This window comes from Aquarana catesbeiana, linkage group LG03, assembly GCF_042186555.1.
Source record: "Aquarana catesbeiana isolate 2022-GZ linkage group LG03, ASM4218655v1, whole genome shotgun sequence".
NCBI lineage: Eukaryota > Metazoa > Chordata > Amphibia > Anura > Ranidae > Aquarana > Aquarana catesbeiana.
Window position 1 is genome coordinate 383,895,467 of NC_133326.1, and position 27,032 is coordinate 383,922,498.

A 27,032-nucleotide genomic window follows, 5' to 3' on the forward strand; every position below is an offset into this window, starting at 1 on the left:
GTGGTTCGATCCTGGCGCTGGATGATGCGGTCGGGTTTCAGACGGGGAACGTTGTCTTCTGTAGCGGTGAGTTTGAGTCTCCATGGGTTCGCTGTTAGGAGGGGTGTTTCTTGAGGCTGGGGGACGGAACTCCGCGTACCACTCGGGCACTTCTGTGAAGGGTATGTCAAGGGTTTCACAAAAATACCTCAGATCCTCTGGCACTCTAAGGAGTGCGGAGCGGCCTTGTGATGAAGCTGACAGGCAGAAGGGGAACTTCCACCTGTGTGGAATCCCCTTGGTACGCAGGACTTCGAAAAGGGGGCGCAATTCTCTTCGACGTTGCTGCGTTATAGTAGAGAGGTCTTGGAATAGACGAATGTCCGCACCATTGTGTGATATCTGTGGAGTGATGCGGGCCTTTCGTAGAATCTCTTCTTTTAGCTGGTAGTCAATGATATTGCAAATCACATCCCTAGGTGGGTCTGACTCTCTGCCCCGTGGAAGCAGGGCATGGTGGATTCGTTCCATTCCTATAGGAGTAGTGGGGGGCTTTTCCAGTAGGTTGTTAAATAAACAGGTCACTTCTGCTTGCAGCCGGTCCGCCTCGATCGTTTCCGGTAGGCCGCGTACACGGAGGTTGTGGCGCCTGCCGCGGTTGTCTAAATCTTCCATGTGGCGATTGAGGTCTCATAGCTGCAGGGTGTGGGTGTCCAAGACCTGACAGGTACGGCGCAACACATTTGAGTGGGCTGTGGTTGTCTTTTCCACGTCTTGAACCCTGCCTGCAATCGATTGTATGTCAATCCTGAGGTTTGTGATTGCAGCTGTTAGTGCCGCTGTGAGGGTGTTTTTGATGTCAGTTGCCACGGAGTGGAGATCATGCAGGCTGGGGTGTGAATGCGGTGTGAGGATTACCGCTCCATTGTCTGGGGGAGGGATGGTTCCTGTCGTCAGGCCTGATGACTGAGAAGAGCCTCGTGTGGGCGCCATGTTGCCGGATTGTGACCGGAACATTTCAGGGATATTTTGGCTAATCCTGCCAGTCAAATCTCGGGGAGATCTGGAGCGAGATACAGAGGAGCTGCGGGAAGAGGTCCCCATGGTTTTCAGGTGTGTAGGGAAGTGATAAACCTCTGTTGTAGGCAGATTATCCTCTCCGTCAGCGGGAGCGGAGAATTCAAGCTGCCATCTTCTCCCGAGGTCAGGCCACGCCCCCTTCAACCATTTTTTTAATATGTTTGAAGACAACAAAAAGTAAATGATCACATAACAGAGTGGCGAGCAGTCCTCGCTTGCTCTGTACATGTAACAAAATTGGTACATAAATGGGGAGGGAGGGGAACAAAAGAAAGAATTACTTGGCAATCGGATTAGGCCCCTGATACACCCTTTTCTAGTCAAACTCAGAAATTGGGTTTAAGGGATATTTGGAGAATATGCAATCCCACTACTCTCCTTTACTATTGTTGCCCTAGCACGTATAATACCTCATCACGGAGAGATATAGCGTTGGGCACTGATTTCATTCTACCATATGTAGCCAATGTTTTGTATCACAGTAGGTGGTTGTTGGATCACTTGCCGTTCAAGCTGAATTTACTAATTTCTCTTTCCCCTAAAAGCTTCCACTGGAAAGTAAATCCATTTTAAGTAAAAGTGCTCCCGCTGGGTGATTCTGTGCAGGACTCCCTCACGGAGTTCTTTCTATTAAATGCTAACTCCGCCTAACCTGTGGTAGTATAAAATGCAATGAAATCCTATTTGCATGGTCTCTTGATGAAAGATTAGTGCATACACAAAGTCCATGACAGAGTGGGAGAGCTTCCTCTCAGCTGATGTTCATAGAACAGAGGTACAGTATCTATCCTCCCCTACCAAACAAAACTGGGCATTTGGAAGGCTGCTCAATTGGTTTACAAACAAAAAGCACTTGAAAAAGCGGAGAATCGTTTTTTTTCACCCACTGCCAGTATTATGCTGACAGTGAAAATATGGGCCACCTCCTTGCTGTAATTGCAAGTTCTCACAACCCCCCACAGTACATTTCTTCTATTGCTACCGCCTCAGGGAAACCTACTACTGACCCCCAGGCTATTCTGAATGCGTTTCACAAGTTTTACAACAGCCTATAGAGCAAGGTACACTACACTCCCCCCCTCAACTTCGAGGATTTTTAGACTCGGTGACCCTGTCGTGCCTCACTTCTGAGGAAAGGAAGCTTTTAAACTCCTGCCAACTATTGAACAGCTTAGTACGGCTGAAGTGCAGATGCCTTATAGTAAAGAGCCAGGGCTAAATGGCCTTCCGGCCGAAATATACAATGTGTACGGAAACTTATTACTCCCAGAGTTCTGAAAGGTAGTAAGCAAGGCTTTTACATCCGGCCAATTACTGGACTCTATGAATGTGGCTAGCATTATAGTTCTATTGAACTGGGAAAAAAAAAAAAACAGACTCCATACGTAATCATATCGCCCAATTTCACTTTTAAACTTGAAAGTTAAAATTCTGGCAAAGGTGCTTGCAAATAGCCTCAGAAAAGTTATGCAGGGTTTAGTTCATCTGGATCAATTCAGGTTTATTCCCACCAGATCAACGGCAATTATTATCCGTAGATTGCATCTTAACCAACAACTCCCATCAGACAATGTAGTAGATAGGGCCATACTCTCTTTGAACCCAGCTAAAGCGGTCAATAGCGAGTAATGGTCCTACCCTTGGGAAGTATTAAGTCTTTTTGGCCTAGGTAAATGCTTTATCAGCTGGGTTAAACTACTATATTCTGCCCCAAAGGTGACAATGCAAATCAATGGACTTACTCTGTCTTCTCCTTGCATAGAGGAACACGTCAAGGGTGCCCCCTTTCCCCTCTCTTTGCCCTGGCGATTGAGTCACTTGCAGCAGCCATTTGGCTCTCAGGCTGCATTTTTGGGTTTTGAAGGGGTGAGCGAGAAGACAAAATATCCCTATACATGGATGATACGTTGCTATTCCTAGGGAACAGTAGGGGCTCATTGTCATCTCTCATGTCCATTAATAAAGCATTTGGATCCCTTTTGGGTTTCGTAATTAACTGGGATATGTCTATCCTCATACCCATAGATTTCCAGCAAGTATTGGATGCAGTGTGTCAGTCACGTTTGTATCTCCTTGACAGTTTGTCATCATCTGTACCTTACAGGTTTTGTAACTCTGTGTCCTGTAGTTAAAGCTGGTGTCTGTTTCAGTTATGGTAATCGACGTCAGTCTAGCTTTGTAACTGTTGCAACAGTTTTCATGTTTTACAAGGAATAGGTCTGAATTATGGTCTTTGAACTGCTTTAGTCCTATTATCTTCATAGTAAGGATATACTGTGATATACTGTGTTATCAATTATATCACTTTTAATTAAAGTATATATAAAGCCAGGCATTATTCCCCACTGTAGATGAAGTAGATAAACATTAAAGCCCTTTTAAGGTTTTCTTTTTGCCACCTGTGTCCCATTTGGGTGCTTTTAATTTTACTTGCTGTCCTGTAGACACAATGGGAAATGGAGTGGAAATATAACTAAAGTGAAAGAAATCCCTCAATAGACACACTGGAATGAGTAAGCCTATTCACGCAATTCCCTTCTTTTCCTGTTCTAAGGCCACCCAAGAATTGTGAGGAGTACCAGGACGAAAAAAACAAAAAAAGGTCATTGCATATGCCACTGCCTTGTGAGTACCAGAAATGGTTGTGAAGCCAAAGATCAACCCACAATTTGGACAGTAATAAAAATGTAAAAAGGAGGTTCCAACCTTTCACTACACTTAAATAAAAGAAAAAGGTTTTGGCTTTAGATACAGTTTAAGAAAGAAGTTGCATTAACTGACTATATGGAAAAAATAGTTTAACCCCAATCCCATCACCTGCAGTGCACAACTTTGAAAATCCATCAGCAAAAAGAAAATTGGAAATGCCATGAAGAAAGTGTAAAATCACTGTGACAATGTCCAATTATTTTTCGGACATTTCCGATGTCATTGATATTCACTAAAACATATTAAAGTGAGATGTTGTTCAAGTATTATCCTTCATGATCCATGCAACTATACGTGCAAATGTGGTAGTTGTAAGAATTGACAATACCAGTATCAAGATTATCAGTGTTTGTAAGATTTTATTATTTTTAATCACAAAATAGAATTGTGCAGCTCTACAGAACAAATGATTGACAATGAGATGTACAACAAAAGTTGTACATCTATAATGTTAGAATTAGTATGCAGCTTCTTTATTATCAAAGCAAGAGGGGTTCTTTTTGTGGCAATACAAATTGCTGCTACAATAGACAATAACTGAATTTTCTACTGTCACAAAACTAGTGGGAAGCAATAGGGGGAAAGGGGCTCTCCCCATTCATCTGTTCGGCAGTATATCAGCACATTCAAAGTGGACACAGTGGCTAGCATATTGAGAAGGGGGCAATTAATTGCGCACACTGGGGGTTATTTACTAAAGGCAAATCCACTTTGCACTACAAGTGCAAAGTGCACTTGAAATTGCACTGAACGTGCAGTTGCTGTAAATCTGAGGGGGGCATGCAAGGAAAATAAAAAACAGCATTTTATCTTGCACATGATTGAATAATAAAATCAGCAGAGCTTTCCCTCATTTCACATCTACCCCTCAGATTTACAGCGACTGCACTTCCAAGTGCACTTTCAATGCAATTTCAATGCAATTTCAAATGCACGTTGAACTTGTAGTTTGCACTTGTAGTGCAAAGTGGATTTGCCTTTAGTAAATAACCCCCACTGTTTCTGCTTTTACCTGGCGCCTGAACCTATTTATTCCCCAGCATCTTTGGGCAGAAGTGAAACCTCATTGCATGGCTTTATTGGTGTTTTTTTTTTTTTTTTTTTTTTTTTTTTTTTTTTAGGGGAGGTGGCATAATCTTTAAACAAGCGTGCACAATGCTCTCAGAGATCACACTGAAAAGATGAAAGGTGAGGTCTTTGCTGGCAAAGTGGATGAAAACCCCCATTTAATGTCATCCTTTTTGCGAGTAGGTCAGTGGCGGCCCGTCCATAGGGGGCGCCCGGGCGCCGCCGCCCCCCCCCCCCTCCTGTAGTCACCAAAAAAAAAAAAAATGAAAAAAAATTTTTTTTTTAAACTGTCCCTTTAAAAAAAAAAAATCGAAAAAAAGGTCCTTAAGTCAAGTGCACTGTGTCCGAGCTCCGGACGCAGTGCAGTATGGGAAGCGCCACGTCTATGCAATCACGAGATTGCAGACGCAGCGCTTCATTTGTGGGCTTTTAACCCGCTTTGTGGCGCTATCCATTGCGCCGAGATGCTTCCGCATTCCTATGCATATTGTATGCATTAGAATGGCCGGTGCGTTGAGTGACAGTCCAGTTCTGATGTCACTTCCGCTTTCATCTCCCAGTGCGCCCGAGCAGAGGAAGGAAGCATGGGGAGCGGACTGCTCTACTGCCGTGTGACTACACAGTCACACCGAGAAGAAAACATCCTACCCAGCCAGCCAGTGTATGGAAGGAAGGAGGCAGAGGAGGTGTCAGGACAGCTGTCAGTAGTCACGGACTGCAGCCTGCACAGGACGGAGCCTCGGAGATATGCAAGTCCTCATCAACTGTCTATCTATCTCCCCCTCCCCCCCGCAGTGTCTGTCTGTCTAATATGCAAGTGTGAGTGAGACAAGCACCTCCACCAAAGACATTAGCAGCTGCTTACCTTCTTTGCTAAAGTCTTAGGTAGAGGTGCTTGTCTCACTCTCACACTTGCATGCCTGTTTGGATATACATCCTCACAGTGGCAGACATCCTTTTGATTCCTGCAATTGTGAACTTTCTTGGAGAAATTGCCTTTTTAACTTATTATTGATTGGTTTTGCACTGTTATGCTTTGAATTTGTATTGAGGTATGTGTATTTAATTCATTTTATCTAGTTAACGTTAGGCCCCTTTCACACTGGTGCGGAATCGGCAGTAAAGCGCCGCTATTATTAGCGGCACTTTACCGTCGTTTTAGCGGCGGTATTCGCCCGCTAGCAGGGCGGTTTTACCCCTCGCTAGCGGCCGAGAAAGGTTTAAAAACCACCGCAAAGCGCCTCTGCAGAGGCGCTTTGCCGGCGGTATTGCTGCGCTATTTTTAGCGCAATAGTGCCTGAAAACCGCCCCAGTGTGAAAGGGGTCTTAGGGGTCTTTGCTGAATATATATTTTTTATTACATCTATAGCTCTGCCCAGCCAGGCATGGTCCCTGGTGATATCTATCTCACTCATTCTCCCCCTCCCACCCAATATCTGTCTGTCTGTCTGTCTGTCTGTCTCTCCCACCCAGTGTCTATCTATCTGTAGGTCCTATTGTGGGCAAGTGAGGGGGGGGGGTATGGAGAATTTGCCACACTGGCATTTGATGGGCACACTGGCAGCATTTGGCACAGTGGCAGCGTTTGATGGGCACAGTGCCAGCGTTTGATGGGCACAGTGCCAGCGTTTGATGTTTTTTTTTTTTTACATTTTTTTCAGTTTGTTTGCGACCCCCCAAAATTTTTTAGCACCAGCCGCCACTGGAGTAGGTTGCTATTACATGCAAGCAGTTGGGGGCAAAAGTGCAAAACATCTGATATAAATGCAGATACGAATCATACCAGCAAACTTCCAAGGGCTGCACCAAGAGTTTGTGGAACATTATACTGTATGTAATGTACTAGATGTATTTACACCTGGGTATCTTGTTTTTAATCTCACTTTGCCTTCTTAGAATACCAAACCATAAATGTAACAGGATAAAGCCTCTGCTTGCCTTTAGATCAGTACCAGATGGTAACATGTATTATTTACAAAAACAAATAAAATACTGTAAAACTAAAATCATTAGCACCATAATCTAACCCCTGCTCACCATAAGAAAGTAAAGCAGCAATAGAAGGAAAAAGAAGTGGGACAAATCCCATTGACCAGATATATACAAACTGTGACCCTGTAATAGCAGAAAAACTGCAAGTCCTCCATGTGCTGCTGCCTAGTAGTTGAAAGAGCATGGAAGCACCTGTCACTCCCCCATGGGAGGTTGCCTAGTAGTTAGTAGACCATGGCGGCACTTGTTACCCTTGAAATCTAGTAGGTCACACCCTGGACAACAATGAAAGAATTACCATTTGATTTCAGTTTGCTGCTAATAATTCTTCAAAATGTAGAGATTAGGGTGTATTGCACACATCATTTTATTTAATTCTACTTAATCTACTGTTCTGTTTTATTACCTTACATATTGTCTTTGGCTAATGTTCACAGATGTAATTTCCAATAATTTTTTGGTTTGAAAAAATGTTCTAAGTTTCACCACACTGGATACCAGGAGTGAATTAAAGCCAATAGTTAAACAAAAAATACCAAAAAAAGCACATTAAAAAAATTTTGCAACAGCACGATGACTGCATGTCAGTCAACTTCTGTTAATCCGCAAGGCCTTAGGAACTCTTGTCCTCTTTCATGGAACCATTTATTTGAAACTGAAAAGGAAGAAACAAAATGACAATATGAAAAACAGTCATCATCAATACAGTACATAATACATTTATCAAAATTCATGACTTTGACCGGTCATACACACATTACATCTATAGTACATTTTACTTCTTAAAGATAACTTCCAGGTATGGTATATTTTTACATAGCTACATTGGTCGAGTTTGGACCAATGTACAGTGGGGCAAAAAAGTATTTAGTCAGCCACCAATTGTGCAAGTTCTTCCACTTAAAAAGATGAAACGCCTGTAATTGTTATCATAGGTATACCTCAACTATGAGAGACCAAATGTGGAAACATATCCAGACAATCACATTGTCTGATTTGGAAAGAATTTATTTGCAAATTAAGTATTTTGTCAATATCAAAAGTTCATCTAAATACTTTGTTATATATCCTTTGTTGGCAATGACAGAGGTCAAATGTTTTCTGTAAGTCTTCACAAGGTTGTCACACACTGTTGCTGGTATGTTGGCCCATTCCTCCATGCAGATCTCCTCTAGAGCAGTGATGTTTTGGGGCTCTCGCTGGGCAACACAGACTTTCAACTCCCTCCAAAGGTTTTCTATGGGGTTGAGATCTGGAGACTGGCTAGGCCACTCCAGGACCTTGAAATGCTTCTTACGAAGCCACACCTTCATTACCAGGGCAGTGTGTTTGGGATCATTGTCATGCTGAAAGACCCAGCCATGTTTCATCTTCAATGCCCTTGCTGATGGGAGGAGGTTTGCACTCAAAATCTCACGATACATGGCCCCATTCATTCTTTCATGTACACGGATCAGTCATCCTGTTCCCTTTGCAAAGAAACGGCCCCAAAACATGATGTTGCCACCCCCATGCTTCACAGTAGGTATGGTGTTCTTTGGTTGCAACTCAGCATTTTCTCTCCTCCAAACACGAGTTGTGTTTCTACCAAACAGCTCTACTTTGGTTTCATCTGACCACATGACATTCTCCCAATCCTCTTCTGGATCATCCAAATGCTCTCTAGCAAACCTCAGACGGGCCCGGACATGTATTGGCTTAAGCAGGGGGACACGTCTGGCACTGCAGGATCTGAGTCCCTGGCAGCGTAGTGTGTTACTGATGGTAGCCTTTGTTACGTTGGTCTGAGCTCTCTGCAGGTCATTCACTAGGTCCACCCGTGTGGTTCTGGGATTTTTGCTCACCGTTCTTGTAATCATTTTGACCCCACGGGGTGAGATCTTGTGTGGAGCCCAATATCGAGGGAGATTATCAGTGGTCTTGTATGTCTTCCATTTTCTAATCATTGCTCCTACAGTTGATTTCTTCACACCAAGCTGCATTCCTATTGCAGATTCAGTCTTCCCAGCCTGGTGCAGGTCTACAATTTTGTTTCTGGTGTCCTTCGACAGCTCTTTGGTCTTCACCATATTGGAGTTTGGAGTGTGACTGTTTGAGATTGTGGACAGGTGTCTTTTATACTGATAACAAGTTCAAACAGGTGCCATTAATACAGGTAATGAGTGGAGGACAGAGGAGCCTCTTAGAGAAGAAGATACAGGTCTGTGAGAGCCAGAAATCTTGCTTGTTTGTAGGTGACCAAATACTTATTTTCTACCATAATTTGCAAATGAATTCTTTCAAAAATCAGACAGACAATGTGATTGTCTGGATTTGTTTCCACATTTTGACTCTCATAGTGGAGGTATACCTATGACGACAATTACAGGCCTCTCTCATCTTTTTAAGTGGGAGAACTTGCACAATTGGTGGCTGACTAAATACTTTTTTGCCCCACTGTAACTATGCATATACCATATGTGGCCGATACCCCTGGAAGCTGGAAATTACTAAAGTGGACACTGTTACTCCAGTGATCTCCATATGCTTCCAGTTTTTTCCACATACTTGTTATCTCCATATACCCACCCCTAGTTGCCCTGAACCTAGGTCTGTGGGTTGGGGGGGGATGGGGCAGAGAGGAGACAAACCACAAGAAAACAAACCTATAATCACAGATACAGAGGTTCGGCTGATGGGTGGGAAGAAATTAACTACTTAACTTTCGTGCAGAAATTATTTCAGGGCAACGAAGGGTGGGTATGTGGGTTTTATTAAGATTTTTTTTTCTCCTCACACTTAAAATGAGGAAAGTTTGTTTCTTGTTGTGGTGTTTTTTGGTCTTTACCCTGATGTATATTCTATCTATTTTGTTGTATTAAGGTATTTGTTCATATATTGATGTATACAATTATCTACACATTCTATTAATTTCCTCGATTGAATTATCATACACACATACCATGGTGCAGATCCTGAAAAAGTGGGTACAATACCTGTGGAATGATATATATAACCGATCTGCGTTTTGTTTTTTTTTTTTTGTTTTTTTTAACACATACCATATGATGATAGTTATACATATGTGGACTACATATACTTAACATTTTTGTAATAAATAGTTGTTGGACTTTTATATGGTTCTATTCTCTATGAGATACAATTAAGTCCCATTTCTCTATACCCACTTCTTTGCTAGGTTCAGTGTGCGGAGAGGCTGACCTGTGTTCAGAATGCTTCAGGCCTGCTGCTTGGCACGGACCCGGAAGCAAATTGAGATCACTGGAGTAGCAATGTTTACTTTAGTGATTTTCCTGCTTCCAAGGGCATCAGTCGGGTATGGTGTATATATACATATGTAAACATTTACCATACCTGGAATACATCTGCAACATACCTGGACTATTATAAAAGCTTGACAGATGGAAAGGTGGAAGACTGTCTTCTAAATCCTCAGGAATCAGACTATCGCTGGTAGCAAGGGGAGGCCAACATGCTACTATGCTTAGTGTCCCTGTGCCATCTTCCCAAAGACCCATGCATATACACATCTTATAGCAATTTTACCTCATGCTAATTGCTAAACCATCTACAAATCCTTTACAGGTAACACAGTTTATGTACATCAATAGTGTATCTAGAGGTTTACCTTGCTTTCAGCCCTTTGGGACAAGAAAGTCATACTAGAGCCCTTTAAAGGATAAGTTCACCTTTCTAAAAATGCTAATTTTTTGCAGGTAAAAAAAAATGATTACTTTTTTTTTTTTTTTTTTTTTAGGAGCCTGTAAAGCATCTCGCATCTCAAGCAATCTCAGGCTCCAGCAGACTGTCTATGTAAGCTGTCTGCCTGTAACTCATACAGGCCAGAAGTTACTAAATGACAGGAAGCAGCAATGAACTACCTAGAGCACTCATCAACACCCTGGTAGTTCATTGAGAACTACAAGCCCTCAAGCGCAAAGGATGTTGGTACTTGTAGTTCATTCATTCACAAAACTGTGAGTGAAGGACACAGCCATGTGGGCGGAGCCCCGCATGGCCATGGTCTTTTCAAAGTGTGACAGCAGGTGCGGAGAGAAGATCCCCAGCCCGCTGTTACAATTAGAAGGACGATTGGGGAGAGCATGTAGGGACAGGAACATGTTACATGTTCCACCCTAAAAATGGGTAGAACATGTAATATGTTCCAAAAAGTGAACTTATCCTTTAAATGTAAAGCTGGCCATACACTGTGCAAAATACATCCGGTTGCTAAGTAAACTGAACTGACCAAAATTTGCTCAGTGGGGTGCGCTATTCAACAAAACTCAAACGTTTGATTGACTTGTCAAGAAGCCTGCTGGAAAATTTTCACTTAAACAGCGGCTGCATCCAAATCAAATTGGCCTATTTATAAAGACTAGTTTGCACTCTCAGGACATCAGTGGAAAAAACGTGACACTCTTTAGAAATCCAATATACCTCTGCATGACAAATGTCAGGGCGGGCAACAGGTTTCTGCACCTGTTGTAATTACATTAATCTGGAGCATGCATTGCATGTGAAGGCACGCTAAGACGATGCTACTGCTTTTAAAAAGTCCATCTAGTAAGACTAATTTTTCAGCTAATTGGGCTTCATCCATAAGAGACTGGAGGTTTTGGTCAGAAGTGAAGCACCACAGAGATGACATCCTTGGTCAATCATTTATAAAGAGGGAGGCTTGTAATTAGATGTCCTGCATTTTTGTCCTCGAATGATAAAATGCATGCAACAAAATATGTGAATAACTGTTAGAGAGAAAACATACCCCATTTACTTCCTACTAATACCGGACAAGCTGCATGTCGCGTTCTGTAATCCCCTTCTCCACTTTTGAATAGATTGTACCAAAACACAGCAGTCCCCTAAAACATCAGCAAGAACATATTCAAGAGAAAACAGAAAATATCTATTAAAATTATTTTAAACTATATGGAGGACATGCAAGTTTTTGGATTTGGATAAATAAACCATAAAGCACTAAAACTAGAGCAGTACAAACAAGAAAAAACTAGTGTCCTGTAAAAGAGGAGGAGAGTAGTGAAAGTGGGCAACTCTCATTTTTATTTTTTTAACAAATTGTAAACCGTTCTGGGTATTAACACATTTTTCCTAAAAAGAGGGGACACAATCTTTGTAAACCACTGTCAAAGGCACTTTTGTGATAGTGCCATCTTTTCGTAGTACAGAATGTAAGGATGAACCACTGCAAATTGGACACAGACCACATAAAAAAAAAAAACACGTAAAATGGAAAAAAGCTTAGCTGGATTCTTCTACATCTCTATGCATAATGTCACTCTAAACAGATTAATCATAATATTATATCATAATAAAGGCTCCCCATAAACTATCCATTCCTGCCCCAATCAAACTGCCCAATGTGAAACGTCAGGTTATTTACGATTCAACTTAAGGCGATCATGATTGCTTCTAACATCAGAAAGAATCATTTTGACCAACAGGTTTTTCAAGCTAATATCTGAGAGGCCTGGCTGGTTGCTCTGCATTACTAACGGGTCCTGTTGCAATCGATGGATAAAAGTATCCCTACCAGTTTCTTCAGTGGGACATCTGACATTTTAGCCCTTTTACATACTAACCTGCTAGTAATAGGAAATATGGAGGACACGGGACTATAGTAGTCAATCAACAGTATACTAAAAAACATAGCCAAAATAGCTAACTGCATCATCTACCTCTACTAATCCCCTCCTTCAGTTTTATTTTGAATGCTACACATCAAATGCTCATATATAATACAAAGGAAAACCTGCATTTAATGTACACAATTTTATTTATTGAAGAAAAAAAATGCACAAAAGAGATCAGTAAATGGGATCAGTATGGTAGATCGAGTGTTGTAAAGACAATGACAACTTTAAAAGGCCAAGATAACCTTTAAGAAAAAAATTAATGAATAAAAACGTTAATTTATTTTTTCCGTGGGAGCCTGCAAAGCATTGAATCAGTGATCTGTGGATCATAGATCTAATGCCAGGCTCTTCAGCTTTCTGCCAATACCTTTAAGGGTCCATAAAGGGTATCTTTATCAGCAGGGTGGAATATGTACTGTAGGAGATCAAATATCTAAACAAACTAGGTAGGTAACCGCATCAAAAAATTTGATGGAATAAATGCAATTAAACAATCAACAGCTTTGATGAGTATTATTTGCATTAAGTTCATCTAATTCTGTCATATGGTTACATACACAGAAACCAGCTGACATTTGGTCCATGTGGACAGCAGTCTTTTCTGGCTTTTATCAAATGGGCAGGCTGGAAAACCAGCATCCAATCAACGCTTGCAGCCAATGTCTATAAGCACTGATTAGTGTGCTCTGGGGTGGGGGGGAGCAGTCCCCGACAAGATCATAATAGCTCAGTAGGGTAGATCGCTGTACTAACATCTTGTGTTAGTACAGCGATCTGGTTCGTTTTTTTTCTGTTCAGACCGATGGGTTGAACAAAAAAAAAATATGTGTACCCTATGTGTACCTAGCATTACCTTGTTTGTTTGGACATTTGTTTAGATATCTAATCTTCCACCCCCCTGATGATGGATTTTTTATTTTCTACAAAACATGTGAAAGGCTATGCGTGCTCAGCCTGACTCAATTTTGTTCTAGAAGCAGGGCAGAAGTTCCCATCCCACTGGTGGAACACAGTGTAGTATAATACATGCTTGATGCTAAATCCCAACCTAGGTCATATGCGGTAACTCATAACCATTAAAATATAGCAAGCTGAAAGAGGGGAACAGGGTGGGACCTTTACGGTACGGTACGGTTTATGGTTGTCCCATCCCGTTCCCTTCTTTCAGCTTACAGTGTAGTATACTTTACGTAGCTGATGCTACATACATTTTATACAGTGCGCCAAGCAGGCACAACTGTTAGTGAAGAAAATAGTTTAGGCCAGCTTGGGCCACACAAACTACAGTATTAGTCACAGTAAACAAGCATTTAAACTTACATTTTTCTAGCTAAGAATATTAGCAACAAGAAAAAAAAAAAGACCTGCTGATCTTGCCAAAAGGTAATACAGTTTACGTGTTACTTTGTATGAGCCGGACAGAAAAAAACAAACATTCTTATCTGCCTTCTGAGGTATATTCTGTAAACTACCAATTCAACTCTTCTCATGTAATGACGATGAAGAGGAAGACAAGTTTGTAGTTGAAATGAGAGCAGGCTAGTGACAACATGGCTCATTTCACAAATACAGTGGAGGAAAGAGTATAGCCACCAATATATTGCATAATTACCACATGAAAATAAAGGGGAAAAAAGCATCACCAAAGTGTCCTCCTTGCAGACATCTTATCTAAGGACTGGTGAGCTGCAGTATACATTTACGCTCTTGGCTTTAGTTGCAACTTAAGCAGTAGATAATCTAAAAAACAGTACCACCCTAAAGCTCCAGAAGGTGAGTCATGTGGCTGGTGACAGTGTATAATGGTGCTGGTCGGGATATAAAAATCGTCAGGCTCAGCCCAGCTGCACACAATATCAGCAGACTGTAAATCTAACACAGCAAAAGATGAGGAGGCTTGGCTTCAGCTTGGTTCCCCACCCACAGAATAACCCCCCCCCCCTTAACATATTGTGCCTATGTGAAGCTTAATTATCATTTTTTACTATCTTAGCTTAAGGCTAGGCTCACACTATTGCTAATTGGATGCGGATTCCCAATTCGCATTGCTGGAGATTGTGACCAGCTCTTTGTCACATGATTGCGGATCCTTCATGCCAGGGCTGGGTGGAAAGGAGTTAACTGGTCTTTACTTTGGTGCAAAAATGTACTCAATTAACACTAGATATGTAAATTTGTGTATGCAGAATAACAGGAAATACACCCAAAGAATGTTACTTGGCATAACACTAACCAGGGCAAAATATAGTTACTGTATGTCCAAGATGAATGTGATGTGCACCCAAAAAAAAGGTAACATTTAAAACATTAACTATTCCATAGTTAAAATAATAAGTTATTTATAAAAATTAAGTTAAAAGACTCAAGCGCAGTTCACTGCACAAATTCAGCAATGCCAAATCTGACGGAACTTCTGCACATGTGCGGGAGTGACATATCAGCCCGACCAATAACAGCGACCAGCGATAGAGACCTGGAAGATGTCAGCAGCCGGCTGTAAATTCTGGGGATGGCGCATCATTGGATTCCAGGGGAGTATAGTTTCGCTTTAAAGTAACAATAATTTTCCCTCTTTAGATCATTAACTGATAAAGTGAGAATATAAGTGTTGGAGATCTCAAAACCATACAGTGGATAGCTATGGCAATATAAAATCAGCTCACCTTCCTAGGCCAGACTGCTGCTCCAAAGTCTGGAAATACCGTGGCTCCTCCAGCTTCCACATCACTCATCTAAAGAAAGGTAAGACACAATTACATGAAAATGACAATACAGATAAAAGGCAGGGCAGCCAACCAAAACTACTAATTTCAGAAAGAAGGTAGAGGAGTTTTACTGCCCCCTAGCAATGACTTGTAGTGCGCTTGTGCTGTCCCAATGATTTGCTAGTCAATGGCAATGGATGGCACGTGTGACTTTTGATTTGTAAGAAAAAAAAACTTTCAAAACAATCACAATGGCCACAGACAGTTTTTTTTGCAGTCAGTATTTGGTTCCATCATTGTCCTTAAAGTGAACCTTTGTATTGCCCATGCAGAAAAAAATAATCAAATTCAACTCAATACAAACCTTTCCATTAACACAGCGATCTTTCTTTTGATTCTTACTCACTCGGCAGGAGAAGGGAAAGCCTGTGGAAGCTATGAGTGGCTGCAGTCATAGCTTATATAGGTCTATGGGCTCCACATGTGACAACCCTGATTGCCCAGCACTGTCACATGGAGTGAATCAGATGCTCCTTTGTAACTGAAAGTTTAGGGTATTTTCTTTTGCTCTTGGTGTTTAATAGAGCAGAGGGGGAGAAAGAAAATAGAAGTATATGCTATTGGGTATGAAGGGGATAAAAGCAGATTTATTGCCCTGAATAGGTCCAGGTTTTCTTAAAACTTTACAAACTTCTAAAATGAAGTTTGGAGCATGTTTTTCAAAAATCTGTGTCAGACCTCCGGGCTATGAACAATGGGTTTTCTTAGCTAAAGGAGGACATCAATTTTTTTTTTTACTGCCAGTATATTGACCTCTATGCTGAAAATTCAGAATTACAGCTGATGTCAGACATAATGGGAATTATAACATAAAAAAAAGGCATATAGGTACCGTAATTACACACACACCAACAAAAGACAAACAGCCAACTGAAAGACATCAGATTTTAATACAAAATTCAGCTTCAATCCAAAGATTTCAGTACTTTTTTCTGCTGCTAGACATCCTCAATCTGATGGTCCAAATTGGTCAACCCATTTCCTCCAAGCCCAGGTCGTCCTGGACCTACCGCTGCAACTCACTGGTCAGTGAACGGAGAAGCAGCACAGCAATGAGTTCATCTCTGTCAGTTTGTTATCTCTTCCTATCTGCCTGCTTCTAGTCAGCATATATACTGATTGGTTTCTTGTTGCACCCCATATTGACAGAAAAACTTGAACAAGTCAACAGAATTGTTGACATTTTTGCAGATTTATTAAAAAAGAAAAACTGAAATATCACATGGTCCTAAGTATTCAGATTTGGGGATCCGCTGCAATTCCTCCTTGTAGATCCTCTCCAGTTCTGTCAGGTTGGTTGGTAAACATTGGTGGACAGCCATTTTTAGGTCTCTCCAGAGATGCTCAATTGGGTTTAAGTCAGGGCTCTGGCTGGGCCATTCAAGAACAGTCAGAGTTGTTGTGAAGCCACTCCTTCATAATTTTAGCTGTGTGCTTAGGGTCATTGTCTTGTTGGAAGGTAAACCTTCAGCACAGTCTGAGGTCCTGAGCACTCTCGAGAAGGTTTTCATCCAGGATATCCCTGTACTTGGCCCCATTCATCTTTCCCTCGATTGCAACCAGTCGTCCTGTCCCTGCAGCTGAAAAACACCCCCACAGCATGATGCTGCCACCACCATGCTTCACTGTTGGGACTGTATTGAACAGGTAATGAGCAGTGCCTGGCTTTCTCCACACATACCGCTTAGAATTAAGGCCAAAAAGTTCTATCTTGGTCTCATCAGACCAGAGAATCTTATTTCTCACCATCTTGGCGTCCTTCAGGTGTTTTTTAGCAAACTCCATGCAGGCTTTCATGTGTCTTGCACTGAGGAGAGGCTTTCATCAGGCCACTCTGCCTTAAAGCCCCGACTGGTGGAGGGCTGCAGTGATGGTTAACTTTCTACAACTTTCTTCCATCTCCCGACTGCATTTCTGGAGCTCAGCCACAGTGATCTTTGGATTCTTCTTTAACTCTCTCACCAAGGCTCTTCTCCCTAGATAGCTCAGTTTGGCCGGACGGCCAGCTGTAGGAAGGGTTCTGGTCATCCCAAACGTCTTCCGATTATGAGGCCACTGTGCTCTTAGGAACCTTAAGTGCAGCAGAATTTTTTTGTAACCTTGGCCAGATCTGTGCCTTGCCACAATTCTCTGAGCTCTTCAAGCAGTTCCTTTGACCTCATGATTCTCATTTGCTCTGACATGCACTGTGAGCTGTAAGGTCTTATATAGACAGTTGTGTGGCTTTCCTAATCAAGTCCAATCTGTATAATCAAACACAGCTGGACTCAAATGAAGGTGTAGAACCATCTCAAGGATGATCAGAAGAAATGGACAGCACCTGAGTTAAAATATATGAGTGTCACAGCCAAGGGTCTGAATACTTAGGACCATGTGATATTTCAGTTTTTCTTTTTTAATAAATCTGCAAAAATGTCAACAATTCTGTGTTTTTTTGTCAATATGGGGTGCTGTGTGTACATTCATGAGGAAAAATAATTTAACTTAAATGATTTCAGCAAATGGCTGCAATATAACAGAGTGAAAAATTTAAGGGGGTCTGAATACTTTCCGTCCCCACTGTCTATATACACACACATTTTTATATATATATACATACACATATATATATACATACACATATATATATATATATATATATATATATATATATATATATATATATATATATATATATATTATATATACACATATACACACACACACACACACACAATCTCTCACATTTTTGTAAATATTTTATTATAGCTTTTCACGTGACAACACTGAAGAAATTACACTTTGCTACAATGTAAAGTAGTGAGTGTACAGCTTGTATAACAGTGTAAATTTGCTGTCCCCTCAAAATAACTCAAAACACACCCATTAATGCCTAAACCGCTTGCAACAAACGTGAGTACACCCCTAAGTGAGAATGTCCAAATTGGGCCCAAAGTGTCAATATTTTGTGTGGCCAGCACTGCCTTAACCCTCTTGGGCATGGAGTTCACCAGAGCTTCACAGGTTGCCACTGGAGTCCTCTTCCACTCCTCCAGGACGACATCACGGAGCTGGTGGATGTTAGAGACCTTGCGCTCCTACACCTTCTGTTTGAGGATGCCCCACAGATAATTAATAGGGTTAAGGTCTGGAGACATGCTTGGCCAGTCCATCATCTTTACCCCCAGTTTCTGTAGCAAGGTAGTGGTCGTCCTGGAGGTGTGTTTGGGGTCTTATGTTGGAATACTGTCCTGCAGCCCAGTCTCCGAAGGGAGGGGGATCATGCTCTGCTTCAGTAGGTCACAGTACATGTTGGCATTCTTGGTTCCCTCAGGGAACTGTAGCTCCCCTTTGCCAACAGCACTCGTACAGCCCCAGACCATGACACTCCCACCACCATACTTGACTATAGGCAAGACATACTTGATTTTGTATTCCTCACCTGGTTGCGGCTAGACATGCTTGACTCCATCTGAATCAAATACGTTTATCTTGGTCTCATCAGACCACAGGGTATGGTTCTAGTAATTCATATCCTTAGTCTGCTTGTCTTCAGCAACCTCTGCAGCAATGCTGGCGGCACTCACATCTATTTCCCAAAGACAACCTCTGGATATGACACTGGACACGTGCACTCAACTTCTTTGCTCGACCATGGTGAGGCCTGTTCTGAGAGGAACCTGTCCTGTTAAACCATTATATGGTCTTGGCCACTGTGCTGCAGCTCAGCTTCAGGGTCTTGGCAAACTTATAGCCTAGGCCATTTTTATGTAGAGCAAAAAACATTTTTCAGATCCTCAGAGAATTCTTTGCTATGAGTTGCCATGTTGAACTTCCAGTGACCAGTATGAGAGAGTGAGAGCGATAACACAAAATTTAACACACATGCTCCCCATTCACATCTGAGACCTTGTAACATTAATGAGTCGCATGACACCGGGGAGGGAAAATGGCTAATTGGGCCCAATTTGGACATTTTCATTTAGGGGTATACTCACATTTGTCGCCAGCGATTTAGACATAAATGGCTGTGTGTTGAGCTATTTTGAGGGGACAGCAAATTTACACTGGTATACAAGCTGTACACTCACTACTTTACATTGTAGCAAAGTGTAATTTCTTTAGTGTTGTCACATGAAAAGATATAATAAAATATTTACAAAAATGTGAGGGGTGTACTCACTTTTGTGTACTGTACATACACACACACACACACACACACACACACACACACGCTATGCTATAAGTGGGGACAGGCTCAACTAGTATTGGCAGTGGTAAACCATGCAGTAGACAGGGACACCCAGAAACAGTCCAACAGTTGCAAATACTTAGTATAAAACAAACAAAATATCTGCTTGTATGAGCCACTAACAAACTCAGGTCAGTTTCTGAATAAAGAGTGCCCCCTAATGGGCTCCAAAAACAAACAGGCAGCACATGGCAACATTTAGCCTTTTCACATAGCAGCAGGCTCTCACAGGAAACAGTGAAAGAGGGCCCTGAGCATCAGTCAATTTACATATATTAAGGCCTGTGGACAATGGAGACCAGAAATGAGTTCTGGATACCAGATAAGATGTGGAACTAAGAATAGAGACTTTATCACACCTAAAGTTTTAGTTTCAAGAACCAGAATAGGACTTTTAAAGCAGAGCTTCACCCAAAAGGGGAAGTTCCGCTTTAAGACATTTTCCCCCCTCCTCTGCCTAACTTAGCATGTTATTCCCTGCAGTCTTCTGAGACACTCCACAGGTCCCAGAAGACTACGGGATAAATCACAAAGTGCAGTGTGACTCACGCTTGCACAGCTGGCTGCCCACATTTGGGAACCCGGAGGCTAGTGAAGAACTAGCCCGGGTGAAATTGGCGATAGATCATTGGACAGGTAAGTGTCCTTTTATTAAAAGTCAGCAGCTACAGGATTTGTAGCTGCTGACTATTTTTTTTTTTTTTTTTTTTACAGACTGGACAACCATTGATCTTGAGAAAACAAAAGCCATGTGTAGTGGGGGAACCTGGGTGACATACATACATCAACACCACAATCCTGCCAGCCCTAAAATATCTACACACACACACACACACACACACACACACCATATTTTTTGCTCCATGAGATGCACTTTTTTCCCTCCAAAAAATGGGCGATACCCCACTGGGCCTGTCACTCAGCCACAGACAGAAGACAGAGCAGCCCGAGCAGCCGAATGGAGTAGCAGATGGAGTAGCAGATGCACAAAGGAATGTTAGTCTGTGCGAGGTGGCAGAGGTAAGGCTGCATGTCATGGCACAAATCATGCTGCATTTCATGGGCCATGTTGAGGGCAAGAGGCCTGGTATGGTTCAGAAGGGGGGGGGGGCGCACTCGCTCGTCTCCCCCCCTTTCCTGGCCTGCCATGGCTGCTCGCTCGGAGAGGGGTCTGGTATGGAATTTTTGGGGGGACTACACTAAGAGTATATATATATATATATATATATATATATATATATATATATATATATATATATATATATATATATATATATATACACACACACACACACACACACACACACACATATATATATATATATTCATATATTATTATTATTATATGATTGGCCAAAGCATGCAGGTCGGGTGAAGACATCAATGCACTGCGAATTTGCCACGAACGCCCCATAATATTCGCTGTTCGGCAAACGGGCAAACACCCGATGTTCGAGCTCATCCCTAGCGCTTGCTCATATAAATGTTTAAATGCATAAAAGTGTTTATACGCGTCTAAATTAAGTCTGAACAAAGAGGATAAAAAAAAAAAAAAAATTATGTACGCATATGCATCTTTACACATTTAAAGGCGTCTATATACAAAAATTTTACTGATCATTACACAGGAACTTCTAGAAAACATATTTAAAATTGTTAACTAAAAGTGCTGTGCTGTGCTGCTACTTGCAATCTCAAACAATTGACAGCAGAACTGTGTTGCCCATAGGACCAATAAGATGATCATTCACATCGACAAGGGGAATTTGAGCGACAAGGATACATTCACTATTGAACTCTGGCATTAAAGTATTTTTAAGTCCAGACTATGAAAAACTCTCATTACATGCTATACAGAAGAGTGTGCATACTCACTCACAAGCCGCTAAAGCATTCGCTGTGTGTAGAGTGAGGTTGAGCCTGCCTTCAGCTGTCCCTCCCATTTTCTCTATGTCCCCACTGCAGCCTCAGATTGTGTACACTAGCTGGTGTGATCTATTGAGCATGCTCCTACTTTCAGTTCCCTTCTAAGCTCTTCATTTCCTCCTTTTTCTTATCTGTACAGCTTACAGGAGCATAAATTCACACATGTGGATGTATACACAATGGCAAATGACAAGTCCCTCCCTCCTCATCCATGTCCTCCTATTGTTAAACCCTACAGGGGAGGGATATAATATGCTGATTACTTTCACTAAGAGCCCTTTCACACTGGGGCGGTTTGCAGGCGCTATTGCGCTAATAATAGCGCCTGCAAACCGAGGGCTTTCACACTGGAGTGATGCGCTGGCAGGACGGGAAAAAAAGTCCTGCTAGCAGCATCTTCAGAGCGGTGAAGGAGCGGAGTGTATACCGCTCCTTCACCACTCCTGCCCACTAAAATCAATGGGACGGCGCGGCTATACCGCCGGCAAAGCGCCTCTGCAGAGGCGCTTTGCGGTGGTATTTAACCCTTTCTCGGCTGCTAGCGGGGGGTAAAACCACCCCGCTAGCGGCCGCATACCGACGGTAAAACGCTGCTAATAATAGCAGCGTTTTACCGCCGACGCCGCCCCCGCCCCAGTGTGAAAGGGCTCTAAGAAACACCATATTAATGCACAAAAAATACACATTTTAATGTTCAGGAAAGATTTATAGGGAGCTGTAAAAAAATTTTTTTTCATATATTTGAATTGCTTTTTTGAAAGGGCTGTGCAGACTAATACTTCAGTAATAGAAGCCCCTCCCAAAGACCTTTGCCTGCAAATACCAAAGAACAGGGAAAGATCACGTGACCACAAAGCAGTGTGGCAAGAATAAGGTACTTAGAGGATTTAACCACTTGCCTACCAGGCATTTCTCTCCTACATGTAAAAATCATCATTTTTTTTGCTAGAAAATTACACAGAACACCCAAACATTATATATGTTTTTTAGCAGAGACCCTAGAGAATAAAATGGTGGTTGTTGCAACTTTTTATCTTGCACGGTATTTGCGCAGTAATTTTTCAAACGCTTTTTTGGGGAAAAATAAACAGTTTCATACATAAAAAAAAACAAAAAAAAAAACACAGTAAAGTTAGCCCAATTTTTTTGCATAATGTGAAAGATGAAGTTACGCCAAGTAAATAGATACCCAACATGTCATGCTTCAAAATTGCACACGCTCGTGGAATGGCGCCAAACTTCGGTAATTAAAAATCTCCATAGGCGACACTTTAAAAATTTTTACAGGTTACATGTTTTGAGTTACAGAGGAGGTCTAGTGCTAGAATTATTGCTTTGGCTCTAACATTCACGGTGATACCTCACATGTGTGGTTTGAACGTCATTTACATACGTGAGGGCGACTTACGTATGTGTTCGCTTCTGCGAGCGAGCACGCGGGGACAAGGGCGCTTTTAAAAAAAATATATTGTTAATGGTAACTTATTTTTCTAGTTTGATGCTTTCTTTTTACATTTTTTCATCACTTTTATTCCTTTTACAAGGAATGTAAACATCCCTTGTAATAGGAATAGTGCGTGACAGGTCCTCTTTACAGTGAGATCTGGGGTCAATAAGTCCCCAGATCTCAACTCTAGGCTGGGAAGCCTGAAGTAAAAAAAAACATCCTGGCTTCCCAGCTAAAGCGGTAGCATTTTTTCAAATGACATAACATCACGCCCGGCCACCAAGTGATCATACAGACTCCGGGGACCATCTGGCCCGCCGGAAATCTCTATGGCAGTGATGGCGAACCTTGGCACCCTAGATGTCTTGAAACTACATTTCCCATGATGCTCATGCACTCTGCAGTGTAGTTGAGCATCATGGGAACTGTAGTACCAAAACATCTGGGGTGCCAAGGTTTGCCATCACTGCTCTATGGTCAACATCCGGCGCTGGTCAGCTCCTTCCCCGGTTTGCCAATCGCAGGGGCGAACCGGGAGAAGCACTGGAGGGGGGTGGGTTGGAGTCACCTCCCTCTGACTATAAGAACGATCAAGCGGCTGAACAGCCGCTATAATTGTTCTTATGGTGAAGGGAATCACCGGCTCTAAAAAAAAAATGTAATTTACATTTAAGTACTAGTTTAGTATAGATATTACAATTGTTAGAAGGCAGATTTTATCATATAAATCATTTGAAAACTGTTTAACGAATTTTAACCGCATGTATCTAGTGCGGGATCCTGCATTTCCGAGTCTGGAGCGTGCATTCTGTGAGAAAGGAAGGTTTTGATCCTGTGTTTCTTCAAAGCAGGAACAGGGATCTCTGCCTTCCCATAGTACAAACACCTCACACAGAGTACACAAGCACAGGTTAGGTAGTGCTAAAAAAAAAAAAAAAAAAAAAAAAAATGGACCCTACTTTTGTTGTTCTAAGATCAATGAAAAGTATAAGGTTTCCAAAAGGGTTTTCTATAAAATACTCTCGTTTACCATCTTGAACAAGAAAAATCGAAATACTGCAAATACAGCTCCTTTGTGGTTAACCAATATGTTTTCATTTATACCTTGTTGTCGACAGACAAATCATTTCCTGACAAGCAGCAAACACTTCTGTCAAGACTGGGCTGTAGACCGGATACATTTAGCTTATTATTAAACTATCACTGCAATGGTGTCTTTTTAACTGATGGCATTGTGTAGTAGTTAGGGCTCATACACAAGAAATGCTTTGCACGCTGCAGCATAGAAACTTCACAGAGTCTGGAAGGAAGTATATATATGTCAAATCTCTAAAAAAAGTTCTTCATATTTTAATTGAACTTTCTATGTTTGATAGGAGCTTTCCACAAAGTGTTTTGCTATAGCATAAACTGCATAAGACCAAGTAAAGCCATTTGCTTTCTGTAGCTGTGAAGCACTGACTGCAGTTCCATGGATTCCTACTGAAATCTGCATTTTTACCTATAGATGATTCCAGGGATGGAGCTTGACTGGCATAATTTGTCTCAGGTCTACCCTAACAAAACTAAAATTTAGATCGGTAATTCCTGGAACTTTTGCCAACAGGTCTTACTCTAGGCCCAACTTCAGATGGCATACCTACCTGTACTACCTATGATAAGATACAAACACTCCATTATGACCATTAGTGTCATAGTGTTCCAGCAGACCTGTTGCTATGTTCAGTGTGCTTCCACTGCTCCTTGGGGCCTGCACAAATCTGCAAATTCTCATCCGATCATATGCATAGCCCCACTAAATCCCATAGTGTAAATCAGGCACCTCCTATATTTTCACAGAGACATCTGCTTAACATTATGAAATGCAAGTGTACACAACAAAGTTTTCTCAAAATATAGTTGCCATGGAATCAAATAAAAGTTCTTATGCCTCGGTACCTGGTCCCTGCCCGGATTGCTAAATGTCTACCGGCTATTCCCCCTCTTCCTTCTGTGGTTGTTCAGAAGCAGGCACACACCATCAGATATGATGGAGCTGTCCCAATAGTCCAAACATATTTGACCGAAATTTTCCAAAAATACTTACCATTCTGTTTGACCACTCTCTACCTGTGAACTTAGCCACAGCCTTGCTTAACAAAAAACCTTTAGAAGTAACTCACTGACAGTTTAAACATCTCCTGCAGGTTACCACTGTGGTGAAACAAACTGTCACAAAGGCCTGGAAAACCCCTCATCTTAGTGTATTAGAAACTAAGAACAGGGTCACCAGAGCTATGATACACACTAAAATTGAAGTGGCCCTTTTAGATGAGTCAGTATGAACAGCTGTGGAAACCATGGGTAGACCACTACCTTACCACTGATTTTAATGAAACCCTTTTATCTTCATGACATGTGTTGACACACATATCTCTAGATTAATCCTACTGAGGGTGATAATTAAAAGGTGCTGTAGAATCAATCATGCACCCTGCAGCGGTATCCTTGGCTCTCCGATATATATGCAGTATCCCCTATACTTTTAGGACTATGGACGTATCTACCTAATGTTTCCCACACGTCTTCTGACTTGAATGGTAGCTATTATTACCTCATGTTCTTTGTGCATTACACCTCTATTTTTATTACCAACTCATTGTTATGTTAATAATGTTGTTCTAAGCCATATTGCAGAAGTTGAAGGAACATTTGCACTACAATCTAGGTTTATCATTGTACCGGTTTCTCACATGGGTTGCATCCCAACTGACCTTGCACTATTATATAATTCCTTTCATTTGGTCTATGACAAAAATATTATTTTGTACCATCTCTATAACCTTGTTACTTTTGTATTATTACACTTTATGAACAAGAAATGCAAGTCTAATGAAACATGGAAGTTGTTTGTAAGGTTGTGAGGGTTCCTGGGGAACACTAATGTTAGCAACCATTTCATGATGCCTGTTGATAAAGGTCAAGGATAGTTTATACAAAACCTGTACTAAAAAATATGCATGGATTACCTGTTAGGACTAGCACCTGAAAACAACTGCCAGGCTTTCTCTGACCCAAGTACTTCCTGAACCACCAAGAACAAGCACACATCAAAGCAAAGTTAGAATGTGTGATCTATGCGTTTATTTCTAGGTACGTGGCTTAGAACTGAAGCCTTTGTGTCAGCATGATACCAAGACACCTGACAATTAAAAAGGTCACCAATTGCAATGTCAGTAACTTCTTATTAAAGCTTTGTGTTAAAGTCAGCCATAGATGGATCGAATCTCAGCCAGTCCAGCAGAGACCGGTCAAGATTCAAACCATCTATGGGCAGGCGGTTGTATTGAATTTGATCCATTGATCGACTTCAGTACAACCAGCCTGTCAAATTTGTTTTGATGTAATCACTGCCAACTGCTATAGCCCCCCAGCAGTGGTCATTGTGTTCTGCCGACAGGGAAGGCTCCCCGTCCACAGAACATAATAGCACTGCGGGAGGGATTCCCGCATCAACACTTACTGTATTGATGGGGGAATTGAGCAACTTTCTTTCCTTCCACCCATGGTGGAAGGAGCAAATTGAATAATCTTTGGCCTGCTTTAGATGGTTTATCACCACCAAGGTTTGTTTTAAGCTCTATCATATTGGTCCCCACTGGATTTTCATTTTTTTGTGTGTGTGTTTAGCATTTAAATTGCTTCTCCATCAAGATTTGCAGAGCTGACCTTACTCTGCTGAAAATGGGAACTGTTATATCAACACTTTTACACTCATTAACAGCTTGGCCTGTTATTAGCCATCATTAACTGGTTACATTTTCAGAAGTAATGCTCCATGCCCTTTCATGCTGTAGTGGAATACGATTTTGCTCATTTTGCAAATTTTCAATTTTGATTAAAAAGCACATTATAAAGCAGGTGCTTTGGGGTACAATCAACTTTGAATGGCTACTCATATCTGCTGTGCATTATGCTGCAAATAAATGTTATAATTTGGTGCCCCAGTGTATGACTTCCCTTGTATGAGAAAGACCTTTGCTTGCTATACATAAAACTTTTGGTAGATGACAATTATATGGCACATAGCATAATGTATACTGTATGGATAACTTAAAGTATAACTAAATTCAAGATTAAATATATTGTATATGTTAAAAGTGTACCAGTGATTAGGTGTGTTGTCTGCATTCAATGAT

The 27,032-nt window shown here is 41.5% G+C and overlaps 1 protein-coding gene across 4 annotated transcripts in view; it reads right to left on the reverse strand.

Moving 5' to 3' along the window:
- Positions 1 to 4,103: 4,103 nt before the first annotated feature.
- Positions 4,104 to 27,032, reverse strand: part of P4HA2 (prolyl 4-hydroxylase subunit alpha 2) — a 178,091-nt gene continuing 155,162 nt past the window's right edge. For all 4 annotated transcript variants that reach the window (XM_073620678.1, XM_073620676.1, XM_073620677.1 and 1 more), the window contains 3 exons: positions 15,149 to 15,217; positions 11,597 to 11,693; positions 4,104 to 7,483 (listed from right to left, as the gene is read on the reverse strand). In XM_073620678.1, coding sequence (XP_073476779.1) covers positions 7,413 to 7,483; positions 11,597 to 11,693; positions 15,149 to 15,217 — 237 coding nt within the window. In that variant the 3' untranslated portion in view covers positions 4,104 to 7,412. The remainder of the gene's footprint in view (positions 7,484 to 11,596; positions 11,694 to 15,148; positions 15,218 to 27,032) is intronic.